Source organism: Nyctibius grandis, chromosome Z (genome assembly GCF_013368605.1).
Source record: "Nyctibius grandis isolate bNycGra1 chromosome Z, bNycGra1.pri, whole genome shotgun sequence".
Taxonomy (NCBI): domain Eukaryota; kingdom Metazoa; phylum Chordata; class Aves; order Nyctibiiformes; family Nyctibiidae; genus Nyctibius; species Nyctibius grandis.
Window position 1 is genome coordinate 89,537,365 of NC_090695.1, and position 18,144 is coordinate 89,555,508.

Genomic DNA, 18,144 nt, shown 5'->3' on the forward strand with positions numbered 1-18,144 from the left:
TATTGCACTCAGCCTTACAGCAAAACTGAAATTTCACTAAAAAATTATTACATTCTCTGATTTTAAAGAATTCCTTCCCACCAATGAAAGCTATTGAGAATATCTAACTAGAAATGTACAAAAGCTATTTTCCACCTGTAATGTTTTTCCCTTGTCATCTACTTTGTCAAGTTTTTTAAAGACCTTTGTGTGTGTCAGAGGTTTACAATAAAAAAACCCTGTCTTTCTATTTACAAAAGGTAATAAATTAGTGAGGTTCTTTTAAGCACATCTTTCTGACATATTAAATAGTGATAATCATAACTGTTCTTCTAAGGAAACAAAAATATCTTGACATGATACCCTTGTCTCTCTGGAACAGAAAAATGTACATGTAGAAAGGGAGACAACACAATACAAACAAGGAATTCATAGTAACAGAAGTACTTCAGAAGAACAAAGGAGAATATGTGCAATGCAGCTTTACAAAACAAAGAAAATGCCTATCAGTTTGCTGAGCCCTCGTGAAGAGCCCTCGTATTCTTTTGAGAAAGTGATTACTGCCTTCCAAAGGAGTTAATCAGGATATGACCCTTAGTAATGAATGTCTCTTTTCAGGATCTAAGTTGATGCAGCTGTAGTCTCTTCAGGAGCTTAAATTATAAATATAGGCTAGGAAGGAATCACAGAACAACTTAAAGTACGTGGTGCCAGTATTCACAATTATGAAAAAGGGTCAAAGATCACCACTCTGAGGTTCCAGGCTTCGTGGCTCTCTCTGATGGCTGCGAGATAGTTTGGGGAAGCGTGTAGTCACTCTTGAGCGATTGCTTTTGCTTACTGGTTCTCCAGAACGTGGAATATCACTAGGAAGACAAGAAATAAAGACAGAAGTAGCTAGTTTATGTTATATGTAAATTATTCTTAGTTTTTCCAAACATGAAAAAAGCAGATGTTATGAGAGTCTGGCACATGACTGCAAAGTACAGCACACATCTTCAACTACACAGAACTGCGCTCTTTCTACTGGTATCTCAAGTATGAATTACAAAATGAGCTCTTTCAAAAATGAGAACTAGTAGAACTTTCAATACTTTATGGAAGATTGCAAATTACGGGATAAAAGCGGATCTCTATGAGTTGCAGTTCAGAAATGGTGGGAAAAGCATTTTGAAGTGATAAAAGTACAAGCAAAATAGACAAGAGCTTGGATGATGCTCTACTTAACAATCCTCTAATTATGGATGGATGTATCATTACATGATGAAGTACATTAGTAATACATCCCTGTTGGGAATTCTTCAGCCTCTTCTGACCCACAACAGATTATAGTCTTACATGAATGAGCCTTTTGGAAAAGACTCCGAGAAGAAGTACATTAAGTTCAACAACAAGCAGTAACAGAAAATTCCAGCTTACCTAGGTGATATTCAGAGGCTATAGACTCCTCGGAAAACTACAGTACAAAGGGATAGCGTTGTACTTTTGCCATTCTTTTAGAGACTCCACATGGTTTTTAATTATACTGCTTACAGACAGATGAATAAATAAAACTAAATTTTGCATTTTGCAACTCAGCTAGGCAATAAAATTACACAGCGTACAAAGCCAAGCTTATTTTTATAAGTTTAAAAAAAAAACCCTTATAATACCTATCTTCAGAGTGAGTTAACAAATCCATAAGGGAGGTACTGCTCATCTGCAGTTCTTGCCAGATTAGACAGATACCGATATATTTGGAAACAATCACTGAATTCCCTCCGTGTAGTTCCCTTTTTCCTAGAGTGACCTTCCTCCCAGGTCAGACAGCCCTGCAAAAGCCACAGGCACACTCAGGCTCCACTTGGGCATTTTGAGCACCCACATGGGAGAGATCTTAGCAAAGCAAAGGCCTTTAACGAGTCCTGGGACTGAGCAGAAAATTCCCCTCCAGGAAGCAGAGCATTTTTGCAAGATAAGGCAGCGGTATCACTGGTAGCCATTAGCTTTGTGACTACAATGCACACATTGGATGTTACTCACTAAGATAATAATAAAAAAAGTACAGAAAAGTGTCCAATTCAGATGCTAAATATTAACAGAAAATAAAATCATGTTTCTTAATGGCAGTGTGTTTTACTTGTCTAAATTTCTGAGCAGAACAGTCTAAAATAACCTTAGTTACAATAATACAGGATTTTTCTAAATTAAGATTCACTGCACCCCTATTACAGTATTTAGTCTTCCTAGGTAACTAGGAAGTCCTTCACATGAAAAAATTGCATTAAATACCTGTGGTGTACATCCTCCTCTTCTTTAATAACAAGATGAACAAGTTAGATCTTTAATTTTTCTTGTCACTAAAATAAAACTTCTAAAAATTAATTTAGCATATGTTATTAATTCTTCGTAGCCAAAGATAATTGAACTTCCAATCCTGGTCCTCTGATTTCTTCTTTTGAAACTCAGTAATGCTATCTAAGTTGCTGAAAAGAATTCTGATCATGTGAATCCAATTTCAGCTGTGCTCATTAGCATGGATTTCTTTTAGTAACATGAGTATCATTACTCATTATTTTTATACTATTTATAACATTGCAACGATGCAGTGTTGATACTCTAATGCTTGTAAAATAGAGCATGGGATACTGGCTTCACAGGGTTGTGATTTTGTGTTAAATGTGTATTTTTCAGAACATGTAAAAATAAAAGCATCTAAATATCAAATATGCAACAGAATAAAATTAAATTTTCACCTCATTGGGCTTTTCTCAATCTAAAATAGGTTAATTTACCAGCACAATGGCCACTGCTGATAGTAGCTTTATCAGGCAGACAGACAGCTGCTTTACATATACACGGTAGTTTACGCTGCAGAAGAAAGCACAGTGTTATGTGCAACTACTCTAATTTGGTGATTGCTTTATTGAAAGTACATTTTAATGCACAAGCTCCTCCTGCTGGCATGTCCACAGAATGACATTAGTGTCAGCCCAATGGGAAGTCACTTCTCCCTTGGAGGAAAAATGCCATTCAAAGAAAAAAGTGCAAAAGGTGCAAAATGAATTCCCCTAAAATGAAGAGATATGAATTAATATCAGTCTGTCCTGACAGGCATGGCTGAGGTAATAAGATCGTCATAGGATGATTACATGAACACTAATGTCTGTGAATGCAGGACAAAAATTGCAAGTAATTCTGCTAATTTAAATGATGCTACTCCAGAACGAGATATATCTAATAACAAAATTAGAGATAATTTGTCTTAAATGTCTAAGCTAATTTTTATAACGACAATCCAAATTCTAAGACAAATCATCATGTTATGTAGGTTCACAGAAACCAGTTTATACTGACGAATTAGATCTTCATGCATCCAGCATGAAAAAGGAAACTGGAGCTGAAATTTAATTGATTGACTTCCATGGAAACAGATGTTGTATGGGGAAAAAAGTTTAGAGTATTAAAAAAAAAGAAAAGTAATTTACATTTAAAGGTATAGATCTCAAGCCGTTTTCCATCCTCCCTCCTCCAAATCCTGATGAGATAATTTGCCATCTCGCTTTTCTCTTTCAGCTCTAGGTTTTTACTCTACAATTAAAATGCTGACTTTAAAATAACACCCAGAAAGTTTAACTACTAAATTTGGGAATAAATGACCAACCACGCCCAAAATGAATGGTAATCAAGTAGGAGGAAAAGATTAATCTCTCATCTCTTGTGTCTCCTGTTACTGGATTTAATAATTTAGTTCTGGCCTTGAGGTCAAATGATACTTACAGAGTCTCTGGCACTAAACGAGACACCTTTTCACCTTTTTAAACCTATTGACAGTTGGACAGGTCAGTTATTCCATGAACTCTTGGGCAGAGTATGAACACCTTGAAATGATCCTGTCAGTCTTTCTGGCAAATGCACATGACGATGAAATTGAGACACTTGTTCTGAATCTATTTTTGCCAATCTGCGTTTGGGATTGAGGGGGAAGGAATAAGCATACCTACATGCAATGTCTGCAAATCCTCTCTCTCATTTGTCTCATTCAGGAAAAACAGTCTCTGGGCTAGTTTTTTGAGTTGAGTTAGGTTTCACCTATAGTTGATAGTCTTACCCAGATTAAAAAAACAAATTTAAAATATGTAAATCTAAACCAGGGAGTAGGTATTCTAGAATAACTCTTCCAGACCAGCTACCCCAGTCCCTGTGGTAAGCACTTTTTAAGTCTACATCTGTCTGAGTTACACCTGTTCAGTTTTAATATAACATTCTTCTTGTCATTCTGTTACCTTCTTAGCCACTGAAGTCTTAACAGGGTTTCATTTTCTAGGCTGAGTCTGGCAGGCAGCCAGGTACTTGCCAGGCATTACCCTGTTCAGCCCTAGAATGTGCAAGTATTAAAGGCTCAAGTTCTTGTCTACATTCTCACCTTGTCCCATTCTGAGGAAAAAAGCAACCCGCTGAGGCAATCAATTCCTTCTTCCCACCAGGTCATTGTTTAGCTTTTAAGCATTTCTGATTGATCTGCCCAGCATTTGTTTGGATACCAATTCAGTTTCATTGATTTTGTCTTGGTGTCAAGTTCTGCCTGAGGTGCATCTACAGAAAACAGCCTAAAATAACTGGTCTTTTTAATCAGCTTCTAGTTTATTCATACCTTTCATTTATTGCTCTCCGTGTATCAAAATGTCCACTGCATTTTGTGTGTTTTTCTTTACATACTAAGCACATGGAACTGCAGTATTCTCTTAGCTGATGTTGTGAACATTTACACGAAGAAATTTATTTCCCATCGCATTGTCTGATCTTCAGGATAAAATTAGAGAGGTTTCCCATAAAAACAGTGTAACATGTCTGCAATTGGAAATAGTTTCATACCAGTCAGAGATCGGAGAACAGAAGTAATAAGCACATCTGGGGAGTGCAGCAAAGCTCAGGATCAGGTATTTCTCATCTCTCTCTCGCGCTCACATAAATGCATTTCTGAAGACATTCATGATTCTAGTTTTGCTTGAGTTGTATTAAACATACCTCATGAAGAAAGGCATTAGCTGATAAATTTGGTGACTTTTTCGCCAGTTTCTTGTGTGATTAATTTTTGTTTGTCATAATAATCTAATTTCTGATAATAACCCCAGTATTTCATGTGGTAAACTGGATTCAGGCAGGCAGCCTCCTCAAAAAAGTAGTATTAAACAATGCCTATACTATAGTAAGAGATCCTTATTAGACAAATGAGAACTAAGTTTGACTTGCCAATACAACATATCTCAGCACCTTCTGCTGCCAATTAAAATCAGCTAAACTACCTGTTTACTGGCATTACTAAGACTCTGATTTCACCAAGTCATTTTATATACTCTAGTAACTCCTGCTTTGCAGTGATCTGGGTAAAATCCTTGTTTCCAGTTGCTGAAGTGTAAAAATAATTGGAGCCACATTCCTGCCATCACTCCCAATTTTGTAGAAATGAAATATAATTAATAACAAGAAACAGTGATCTTCATCTATTAATACAAATGACTGAGCTGGGATGATTAAATAGTCAGCTATTAACAGAAGAGATAGATATGGGTAAGACAATCCCTCTACAGTACCCTTTGACATTGAAAATCCTGAAGACACTATTAGAGCAAAGTTGTCAGGTTAAAAACTGAATAATCATTTCCTATCAAGATTAGATCTGAATTGATCAAGAAATTAAAAGCATTAATTCTAATATTCTATCCCACAGTTTTATTAATATACAGCTCCTTCTACTTCCACATACATACTTCTACAGCAGAACACAGTATTCATGACATTCATCTCTTCTTGCTGTGAAATAATTACAAACACATAATCATGCTTCCGTTTGTTATAATTTGAATAATCCTAACTTGAACATTCTCATGCTACAAATCAGTTTCCATATTAGCATGAAGATTTTCTTCATAAACATCATCTGCATTGATATTTGAATTTTTCTGTAAACCATGAGACTGTACATAATTCTGATGATCAGATCTTTTCTTTCTTCCACTAACTTTACTTTGAAGTTGGCATAACAACATGGTTACTGTACAGTAAGTATTTAGTATCCATTAGATATATCCCATAAAATGAATAATACCTATTATTAACTTTGGATGAAATACACTCTCTCTCATTCAGGAAATGCTCAGAACCATGTAAAAACGACCTTTCATTAGTTAACATCTGAGCAATACTTACACCTAGAGGCTCGTTCCTTGGCTTTCTAATGCCTAATGACATCCGCATTTGGGGACAGTTACTTTCCATTTTTTGTGGTGTCCCAGCTAGAATAACATAATCATAAATACAGCATGCAAATGATCTCTTCACAACTAACTAGAAAGCCAGAAACCACCGAACACACATATAAGAAAAAGTTCACCGTAACACAATATTTATTTATAATTAATATACTTGTTTTGTGTATTTCGATAATTAGTTGACAGGCAGTAAGTTTGGCTATTCCATCCATTTCCATCTAGAAATCACCAACATTCTACTCTGTTGGGGGTTAGCTGAATTTGTGTAAGCAGTATAATCTACTGCGTCTCAGTGATAACTAATTTAATGAACAAATGGTTCAGAAGCATAACATGTTCCAAGGTTGTTCATGTAATAGCAAAATGTAGGATTTGCTTTCAGAAGAACAGTGTTCACTGAATGCCTGGATTTATTTTTTCCTGCCAGTACTGTAATTATCATCTTTAAGGAAACCAGAGACAGATCTAGGATACATTTTTATTGAAAATATTGAGGTAACTAAAAACAGAAGACGTACATCAGGATTCAGAATGCATCATATATGTGAAAATAAAAGGAGTAAAGCTCTTGTTTGACAAGTAGCAATTTCAATGTGCTGACACAGCAGTGCATTACAGTGACTAGCCAGGCACTTCCTCCTCATATTCACAAGTTGTTTGCATGCAAAAATGATACGGAATGGAGACAACTTTAATTACCAAATTAGCTTTTAAACAGCCCATAATCAATATGGTTGGCATTGGAAGTAACAACAGAAAGAGTTTACAGAAAGTGTGTTCTCAGACACCTGCATATGAGAAGCCAGTCAAAAGGAGTTATATATTAACACCCGTGAGCTACCCACCTCTAGTTTACACAGAACAAAAAATGCAAAAAGATGATGATCTTTCATGCCAAGCGGGGGGGGGGGGGGGGGGGATTACCACCTCCTCTAATTTGCCTAATTTTGTCCATATCACAAAGAAAAATCTGAAAGCTGACAATGTTTCTTCCTCCTGTTCATCCCTATCATTCACCTGATAGTGAGCTCACTAAAGTACTTAGACCAATTTCAGCTAAAAACTTGGTGTGTATTCCTGCCTTACGTCACCATGTCTGACTTTACACCTTCCACACCGCAGAATTCAGCTTAATGGCAGCACAGTTACCAGTCTCCTGTTCTGTAAATCTGCTGCCTACATTTCCATTTGCTCAGGGAGCAAACAGCTGTTGGTGCTTTACTTCTGAGCTGGGGCTAATGGCCCTGGTGTAGCTAGCTGGCTGCTGTTTCCCTATTCAGAGGCTTTGTCCCCTCCACGCTCCTTGACTCTTCTTTGCTCCAAATTGAGCCAGGCAAGAATATTTGCCCACAAGCACTAGCATTTACACTTTTCAACATAGTTTAAATAGTCTCCATGGGAATAATGCAACTTAGCTGTCTTTGAGTTTTGCAAGTAAACTGCCCATCATAAAAAACAACCTGCACAATTACCATTATTATTTTATTTTTAATAACAAAACCCTTCTTTTAAAATTACCATAAAAGCAAATGGAATCATAAACAAAAGTTGTGATCAAAACATGTTGTTTTGATCTTCCAAGCAAGTGCTTGAGTTTTAATTGCTCCATCAAGTTAAGAGGTATCAGCTGCTTCTCTCAAGTATCTTCATTTCTCATGAAGATTACAGCATGATATTAACATATGCAACAAGGCAGGAGAGAGCTGACGTGACCGTTCTCAGGGGCAGATCCAGATTTGAATGGATGTCGTGTTAACAATAATAGCTGTGAATGTGAAAAATGAACAAACTTACAAACTGCTCCTAGAACACTACAGAATCATAACTCTCTTCTGGAAAATATGTTAGCAATAGTAAAAGTGAGGAACAGTGCTTTATAGCAATCACTCTTTCTGGTTTTTGTTTTTATTTTTTAAATACTAAGGGCACCTTACTGCACTCCAACCATAAGCTTGATACTAATAGTGATCCATGACCTAAAAACTCAAGAATATAGGTCTTAATCTTAACCTTTGGGAGCTTTTAGATTGTTCTTAATTTTAGCCCATTAGTTTTAGATTCCCTAAACTAAAAAAAAAAAAAAATAAATTCAAATGGAGTTGGATAGCACATAGAAAATAGTTCACCTGCACCTGGAAACAATCATAGAGAGCGAGCTGAGACTTGGCATAGTGGAATTAAACCTGTACTCTCCAAATAAACAAAGGTAATCAAGATGGGAAAACATGTAAATAAAGCTCAGAATTGAGTACTGTCAACAGAATAACAAGGGAAATGCTGACTTTGTTCTTGGTAATGAAGACACGGACTAATGTTTACATTTAATCCAACACAGAAAGGGAAGCTAATCAAAGAAGGTATGACATTGCCCGCTAAATAACTAAGGGAGGCAGCTTGGCATGCAACATTCTTGATGGATTAGACAGAAACTACACAAGCATCAGCCTGGCCAGCAAAAAGAAGACCACAGTAATCAGCAAGCAAAATCACATTTGCCGTTTAGTCAGATTTCAATTATTTTCTCTGTAAGAAAGAAAATGGCAATGATAAATATAGGCTCATCCTTTTTTTAATTATGACTCCAAATGAGGCTAACAGGAAGCAAAATTTGCTGCTGATTCCAGTGGGAGTTAAATGCACAGCACATTGCTGGCCATGAGCTCCTGAAATTTGGGGTCAGTTCTCCAGGTATCATCAGATTCAGAAACTTTAAAAAGTATATCATCTTGGTCCCTCTCTAATACAGATGCAACTTTGTCAATGAGTTCAAAATAAAAATAAATAAAATTTGCAATAAGCTTGCTCCTTGTCAGAATATTAGAAAAAAAAAAAACATTCAGGACAATGGTGATAAGCTGTGACTCTCGTATTGCTGGCAGCCATTTAAGTGCCACTGCAGCACTGGAGTTGCATGCTCAGTTGGAACTGGGCAGTAGCAGCTTGGGAGCTGCTGAATGTTCTCACTTCTCAGCTACATAGAGAAGCCTGTAAATGGCTGCTGCTACCCAAAGTATCTGCTTCTGTAGCCCAGATGAGTTTTATCCCATAAGGAAGTTACAGGATCACAAGAAAGGTACTTTCATCTTTTACCCATGAACTCCTCAGGAAGTACCTCCTCTTCTTGTCTCTGAGTTTTGTGGCTTTCGGCCACATGAAGACTTTGGTGTTAGATAGATTAGCCAACCTTGAAATAGGACATTTTATGGCTCTGAATAAACTTTGAACTAAATGGTAACTGAAAAAGCTGCTGAGGTATCACTTCCCCTGGTTTAGAAATAGATGAATGAAGCATCTGTATGTAGAGGTCAATATCACTCATGAATGTATACAGTACCAGAAGGCAGTAAGATGATGCAAAATTTTAGCTTCGTTAGGGTAGTTCTGCTTTGCAAGCAGCAGGAGAAATGTCTTAGAAGACACTGTATATAGCATGTGCCTGCAGTTCCTCCCTGCAATATTACTGTACAGGCCTGAAAAGCAAAGGACTACGCTGATGCAATGTGAAGACTATTTATGCCCTACATAGGTGCACAGGTGATACATATCAACTTGACTGCAGTAACAACAGCTCTACAGTCAGACATGAAGCATTTTTAATCTTATACATACAGCTGCCCTGTGCTTAGAAGCAAAATCCAGCTGGGCACTGGATTTTGTTGGAGTCTTCAGGATTTAGATGCATTTGACTCAGCCATAGCACTAACAGTAAAAATATGATAAAATATTCAGTCTGCCTGACAATGCACCCCAGCCCCATTTTATTTCCCTTTGGTCACACCTAGCTATTCTCAATAAGCTAGTGCTTTGGGATTTCTCTCTTTTAATATGAAGGAGTCTTCCACTGAAAGATTTTTAAAGGAGCTAGACATTCAGAGCTGTTCAGTATATTTATGACTTACCCCGAAACTGTATTAAGACTAATAAATTAAATCTCTTATAAAGAATTAATTTATTAGTTCTTAAAGGTTAGCATAAAATTTCAGACACAAGATTTCAGAGTTAAAATAGACACGGAATAGTAAGAAACAGGCTCTTTGGCTCATTTTGCAGTTGCAAAATTAAGCAATTTTATGCAAGCTGTTTACAAGGCACAGATTTCTAACGCTTTCTACAGTGAACAGCAATCCCTGCAGACCCACATATTAGTGGTCCTCTTTCTTACCACATATTATGTGTTTTAATAAACTCTTAAGTGTAATTGTATTACACTAAAATCTTAAATCTAAAAATAAGCCTTTATACTGCTGTTAGTACAATCAAATTCTGGGGGACTGTTTAATTAATACGTGAAGATTTGAAGGAAAATTACTCTGGTCTGTTCTTGGAGATGGTGACACCAGCCACCACAGTACAAATCCTTCCTGTAATTTCTGTCTAAAATTGGGTTATTTTAGCAGGAGTAAACTGAAGAAGCCTGTTTTGCTATAAAGCAGATCTGCATTAGGAAATCTGCAGCTATTCTGACTACATCGTCATAGACAAGAATAGCCTGATGTTATACTTAGACGTATGTTGTAAATATGCAAAGTACTCCAGTCATGTTGTCCCTGGGTTAGCACCATACTGAAACAGTAAGTGGAACAAGCATGGAGAAGACACCTGTGCAATCTCTGCATGCTGCAGATGAACCAGAGCTGTGTGATGAGGCTACCTCTGTTATTCCTGCATAGACTCCAACAGTTCAGGTAATTTTGCATTTTTGAACTGACATTTGGCCTAATCTGTACCTACAGATAATGTATTTGGAGACCTCTGAAGCAGGCTAAAGCATATTCCTAAAAAAACTAGCAACAATCACTTTCTTTACCCGTTTGTTAATGAGGTAAAGTGATATGGCAGGGAAGTATGCATGCATACCATTAACTTTTGTTATTAATAGATAAGTGCCTATAATTATACCAAGTTATTCTAGAATCCTTCAGCTAACTGTTCATGGATTCTGCTGTCACCACAGAATTGCCAAATATATTAAAAATACACCACAAAAATAGCATCTGAAATACAACAGAATTGAATGGACTGTGTTTATAGCTGGCAGATTAACAAAGCCAAGGAACAAAGCTTCTGTAGGATGTTTTGAATTTCAGTGATGGCCTGTAGCTAATTTATGCTGTTTTCACATGAGAAACTGATGGCTGCTGAAGTATTTTTCAATACAAGTTCAACTGAGGAAAAGAAATAACCCACCTCCTTTTGAAAAACTGTGCAGTTAGGCATAAACAAACTTGTTATGGTCTGGATTAAAGCCAAGGACATGCACAAGTACAAAGATACCTCTCATGAGGATTATTTGCTTCATGTATTTGAATGGAGGCATCCATTTATCCATTACTGTCAGTGCTGCACAGAAAGGAGTATGAATAAGCCCTGGAAGACTGCAATATAAGATGTATAAACAGATTTTTCTAAACCACATTTTCATGAGTATTCCTTACTGTTTCATATGCTAAAAGAAAGGAATAAAGCTTATATATCCATCTCTCAGCAAAGCCTCTTTCACTCCTCAAAATCTTTTCCACTGTGCAAAAGTAACTGATCTTTGGTTTTATTCCCAGCAAAATAAGCATTACAGAACAGGTTTTCTTGCAATACTCCAAATCTAACAATTACATGAAGAGAAAAATTTTAAAGTCATTTTGTTTCATTAGCAAATTAATTTTTTTGAAACCTGCCATTCTAATAATTCTGTAAAATTTACATATGGCAGTATATTTACATGCATGTGTTCTGATTTAAAGAACAGTGTATTTTCAATACTTACCCCCCACCACCACCTTTTTTTTCCCTTCCTAACAGATTCCTCAATGGCAACTGAACTGAGACATTGACATTTCAGGAGATCTGTAGCAAACCTCATAAACTCATGTTTGAGAGCTTAGCTTGCAATGTTTCTGACAATGGATTACATAAATGCATGATGCCAAAGCAGTTTGCAAATGCCACCCTGTGCCAAAAATGTTTGCAAATGTCACAGAGAACCACCCCACATGAAAAAGGCCCTCTTCTTAATCTAGAGCGATTACTTCTGCACAAAGGCCTGATCTCCGGGCTACAGAACACAAACAGTGCTTGACTGATGCTTGCTGTGCCCCTCTGTGACTCTCACCAGGAAGAAATGAAAGCATGCAGTGACTTACAGGAATCGTTCATTGTTTTTCTGCATCAGATGACTTCAAAAAATACAATTTTCAATTCATAGAGTATCAGAAAGACAATTTGGTGATAAGACAATGGGTGTTTGGGAACTGAAGAGAGAACACAGGTCTATTGCCCTGGCTAAAAGGAGATACAGCTAACCTGTTAGGTCATGTTACTCAGACCCTGGTTCCTAAACAATAAATCCACTAAATCATGCTCTCACTGGAGAGTACTGCCTTTGTACATCAAATACACACTTACTGGTCTGTGATTTCTTCTATTCTTCCACATTTTAGAAAGTCTTGTAATAAAAGTGATTTTTTAGATGGTCTGCGTTGTTGGCAAACATCTTAATCAAGCTTCCCTTTTAAGAGAATTCAAGCTGAAAATGGCAAATCAAAGACTTTCTCTTGAACATACACTCTGAATTTAAGATACTGTTGTTTGTACCTGGAGTTCTCTCTTAAAAACTGTGTCTATCAGTTTCATGACTATATAATATTTTTCTAAGTGGAGATTTGAACTTCTCATGGATGTCCAGACTGAGTTTTGTCACGGTCATGTGACTCAGGCCAGGCTAGTGTAGTTTTAAGTGACATATTTTGCCATGCAGACTGGTTAAAATAAGTCAGAAGCCCATAAGGTCATTTCAACACATTGAAGAAAGTCATGGGTAGAAATAATCACACGTTTTGTTAGAATAGTATGGCTTCAAAAACCTCCTAAAGTGCCACAGTTGCACGGTATGCAACTTCCAAATATATTATAAATATAATATAAATATAAATAAAAGATTATTGGGTTTGGTTTTTTCAGTTCCGTTAATCAGTTTCTATTCATTCTGTGAACATAAATAAATACTTCCCTCCTCAGTTGTACATTTCAAGTTCTAATTAAAAAAAAAAAAAAATCACTAAAAGTGATTTGGGCTATGAGAACTTGTCAATAAAGTACACAATCCCATCTACTCAAAGCCCTCATGCTGCACTGCCTACCTGAAATCTGTTTGAAAATTTCTCTTCCTGGAAATTTCATGGGCTTTTCCAGTATTCTGCCATTCCAAAACAGAGATCAGTTTTTGGAGCCTTTAAGCTATCACTGTACACAGTGGAATAATACATCATCAAAAAGGGTCTCCTCCTTTAAAGATCATGAATGGTAACTAAGGGTTATGGATCCCACAGCTCTCATATCCATCTGCACTTGCACATAGATTGCTCTGACTGACCAGATGGCTTCTTACAAAACAACATGTTTATATGAATAGTTTCCAAAACACGTTCTGGTGGTACACCTATTTTCTACAAAAGACCTGCAGATGGTTCCCTTCCCCTACCTATAAGTTCTCCAAAATATCTCTCCTGAACTAGCTGTTATGCAATCTTCAGCTGCATATGCTGATATCTGACTGTGAATATCTAAAGCTGGCAATTTTCTTAAAATAATCTCCATAAAGAGAAACTTAACAAGCAATTATAGATCACCTAGTTTAAGTGCAGCTGTAGAGTAAATATTACAAACCATTTTGCAGGATTTAGTACGCCAAAAAGTAAGCTTTGAAAGCCACAATTTCATTACAGGGAATTCTTGTAGATTTGGGCAAGGGTGGTCTTGTTTAACTTGTATTCTTTGACAGTATTACCGCTATGGTAAACAAGGGTAATTAAGAGGATATCAATGCTTCAGGTTTATAATTGTCATGAAGTCTGGTATCAGATTGTATTAACTAGGAGGTAATGTCACTTTGTGGGCAGGAAACTGGCTCAAGAACAGCAACTTTTGTGAAACGAATGTTATTCAGATATATCACAGGTATCTGTGGGGTGTACACGTGACACAGGAAGCAGTGAGGTGACTGAAATAGTCCTGAACAACCATGCAATAAATTGCTCTTATCATCCACATTTACCACTATGTATTCATTGTAGTAACTGTCACTATAGGGACAATTTAGTGTATTCCCACATGCTGAAGAGTTTAAAAAAATTATACTGAGAAAATATTATCTTCATATCAAATAAAAATATTCACTTCAATTTTTTTTTAGCCAGTCTGGTGCTCTTTGATGACTTGGATGCTACATAAAAATATGTATTAGGATGTAACATAATAATCTATATGTTTGTGGACCTTTTTGTATTGAAAATTCTGTGCCCATTTTAAAACATCACATTAATATTTAGGACTTTGATTGAAAAGGGACAGAAAGATACAGCTTTGGTAGTTTAAAGCATGAGAGCTCCCACATGTTGGAAGGTAGATGACATCATACAGTAGGGACAGGAAAAACATTTAGGCATCTACACTTGTTTACAATCCCAACATTTTAGCACATTTTCAACTACTGATGGTTTGAGTTGCAAACTCCTCTGTGCTCTCCTCCTCTGGAAAAGTGAGCTCCAGCAGAATAATGGGACAAATTGTTATGGACAGAGAGGATAACTAGGAAATTAAGTGTCCAGAAATGTCTAGTCTCATATACTAAAGAATTTAGGAAAATACATAGAAAATAAAACACTTTTTCATTAAATTAAGTATGTTACTGGAGCAATTTTTTTTAAAGAATCCTATTCAAGTAATCATGCCAGAAACCTTTTTACATTGTAAAAAGAAATAACGAGACAATTGCAAACAAGAGTATTAGACTTAGCTTCCTTTACAAATCATGTATACTAGTTAATGAACACAAAAAAAAATCTGAAACTTTAATAATTACTGTTATTTGAAGGGAAGGAAAGAAATTCCCTGTAAGATTTCTTACCTATTGAAGGAGAAATACATTCTACATGCTTACAAGAAAAGTCTTTATCAATCCTGTAGAGGTGTCAATCTCTTTCAAACATAAAAATTTTAAATGTCATTATTTTACAACTGTTAGTAATCAGATGCAGACTAGGAGGTTAATGGAAAGCAGTCTTATGTACATTGTTTTATATTTTACTACTTTCACAGGTATACTTTGCAACTCGAGTTCTCATACAAAATTATAATAAAACATGCATTTGTTTTATCCAAGATTTAAGTGTAACACTATTGCATTCCATCTGGAGACAAAAACGATACAGATAGCATATTAACCCACTGCAGAGCCTGCTGAACTGAGAATACACCTATCTCAAGCTCTCAATGAGACTTAGTTTAACAAAGACAGACTGGTAAATTGAGTTGACAGTCAGACTTCGAGGCTCTGGGCAAGCCTGGCTGAGCTACACAAGGTGCATAGACTGAGCGGCACAGACAACTAAAAGTGTAGCCCAATGCCGCAGTGAATCAGAGATACAAGTATGGTCAGAATCAACCATAATATTGCATCTGGAAGAGTTGCTGGTTGGCTTACACAGGCAAGTGTTCCAGTTTCCTATATTTTTCCATAGAGTTCATACCTTAGGCCTAGAGAATGAGCACAGTAGACTGATACAGATGATATCACAAATGTCTGTACTTTAAATCGTATTGAAATTGCCATCTAGATTTAACTTTGTGAGGATGCACATACGCCCCACATATGTACATTCACTAGTTCTTCTTTCAACAAACTCCTGTGCTGAGTTAATTCTACATAGCTGAGTCAAACCGCTGTTGCTGAGAAGTCAAGTCATTCTCACAGCTCCCCATCTAAACCAATTCTCTCCTGCATTAACAACCTGCACATCAAGTTGTCTCTCTCAAATCAGTTCACCTACTTTCATGCTTCAGTTTACCCTCATTTCGCATTTTCTTTATTAGAGACCTCAGCTCCCTGTTGACTCTCTTGGGTCTTCAGTCACCTAGACTCAGAGTGCAACACTGGACTGCCTGAGCTTTGTGAGGAAATCCTCATGAGTCTTTGATACATTTTTATTCTACTGTTCTACCTTCCAAAATATATTTCATGGAAACTACTAGTTTAAGGCATTTTTAGTAGACTTCTCCAGGCTCTAAGCCTCACTTGAAAGTTCTTACTGGACAAATCACTCCAGTTAAAAGAATGACTCCGGTGAACAACTGCCTACTGTTGCAATCTGGACTTTTCTGGTTTTATGCACTGTTGTTAAATTAATTTAAACTAGAACCTAGACACTGTGCTGTGCACCCTAACATATTATGATAATGACACCTTCTTGGGTTAAATTCTGTTCCTATATGTCATTAATTTAATATATTAACCAGTGCTTATAGACAGTAAAAAGAGGGTAAAGTGAGCATACAGGTACAAAACCACAGTGCTTACAAGTAACATACATTAATTCTGTATTTGAATGGCAGGTAAAGCTATCACATAGCTAGCCTGACAAGAACAACTTTATTCTTTTATTCACCTAGGAAAATCATGCCACATTACAAAGAAAAGGTTTCAAGATGGCTGTCAACATTGCTGAAAGCAAAAAAAGGTAAACTGATTGTTCGATACCTCATTCCAGGGTAAAATGCTTTCATGCTATCAAGAATGAGGACGGTACTTTGAAGTATTGCACACTTAATTACATTAGCATTTCTAGTATTCCACTTTTCATAGCTGCATAGGATGCAAAAATTTGTTCCAGATTCAAAACTGGCATAAGGAGCTTTAAAGAATATTGGATCCATTGTTTATGAATTAGGTATGGACAAAATAGAAGTAGGATTTTTTTTATCTGTTTATAATCAGAAATAGTTTATGATTTAGCTAACCAAATCTTGCCTGTTAGGGGAATATGCACTAAGTATACGCATGGGAATTATGTGGTTTTGTTCATGAGCAAGAGAAAACTAATTGATTCATATTTAGACCTAAACTATAGAACTCTACAAAGGGTTTTATATATTCCTTCAGTGCAATGCCTGGATGTCTAAAAACTTACTAGTTACTTCTTTCTACTAAAATAACAAGTGATCTCCACATTTATTTTAAATATCTGTCTTGCTCTACAAATTCTTCATATCTGTGTAAGATATAGTTGGGAATGGATGGTAGTTACATCTTACATTTTACAATTTATAGTCTTAATCAGCATTATTCTCAGTTACCAGGCTAATGTTTGTTGTAAAAATCCCAGCAGAGAAAATGGACAGCTAATTGAGTTTTTTTTACAACTGGACTTCAAAGGAGTGGGGCTCCTTTATCACTGCTGCCACTAGAACAGAGGAAACAAAACCAACCTGACCTTCAAGGAAGGACTAAACTTTCCAACCACAGGAAGCAGAAAGAAACCTCTTTCTCAAAAAAAAGATATAAGCCACAGAAGCAAGAATTTTCAAACACAAGGAAGGTGGTGGAGAGTCTTACAAGTCACAGTCACTTGCAGAAGTGGGACACAAACAACTCCTTTCCTATTCCACAACATTTTTCCTATCTGTGACTACTCCTTGCTGGATATCAAGAACTGGTGCTCAAATGCATCAGTCTTTCAACTAACTTGTTTTTATTGAAGATAATTTACAATCTTAGCTGTTTTGATTTAATTCTGAAACATATTAAAGATTTTACTTTATTGGTGTAAGTTAACCTGTACTTCTGAGTATTCAGCATTACAATTTATTGTTATATTACTACCTCATTGACAGAAATATTAATTTAAAACAAGAGCTGAGAACTGTAAGACAGAAAAACAGGGATGCCAGAGATTAAAATTATATTTTTGCAATTCTCTTTTCTGGTTTAATTTTATGTTGCTTGCAAAGCAAAAAAAAAAAAGAGGATTACAAATGTATTCTCCCTGTTTTGCCCAGCCTCAAAATGGAAACTTTCTTTCCTGGCTCTACAGCCCATTCTGAATATAGAGAGAGTTCACTTTTTAACAAGGGAGTGCATGTGACT

General features: G+C 36.3%; 1 protein-coding gene across 1 annotated transcript in view; it reads right to left on the reverse strand.

Moving 5' to 3' along the window:
- Positions 1-489: 489 nt before the first annotated feature.
- SNX29 (sorting nexin 29) overlaps positions 490-18,144 on the reverse strand; it is a 111,858-nt gene continuing 94,203 nt past the window's right edge. The window contains exon 21 of the mRNA XM_068423102.1: positions 490-845. Within this exon, the coding sequence (XP_068279203.1) occupies positions 716-845 (130 nt within the window). The 3' untranslated portion in view covers positions 490-715. The remainder of the gene's footprint in view (positions 846-18,144) is intronic.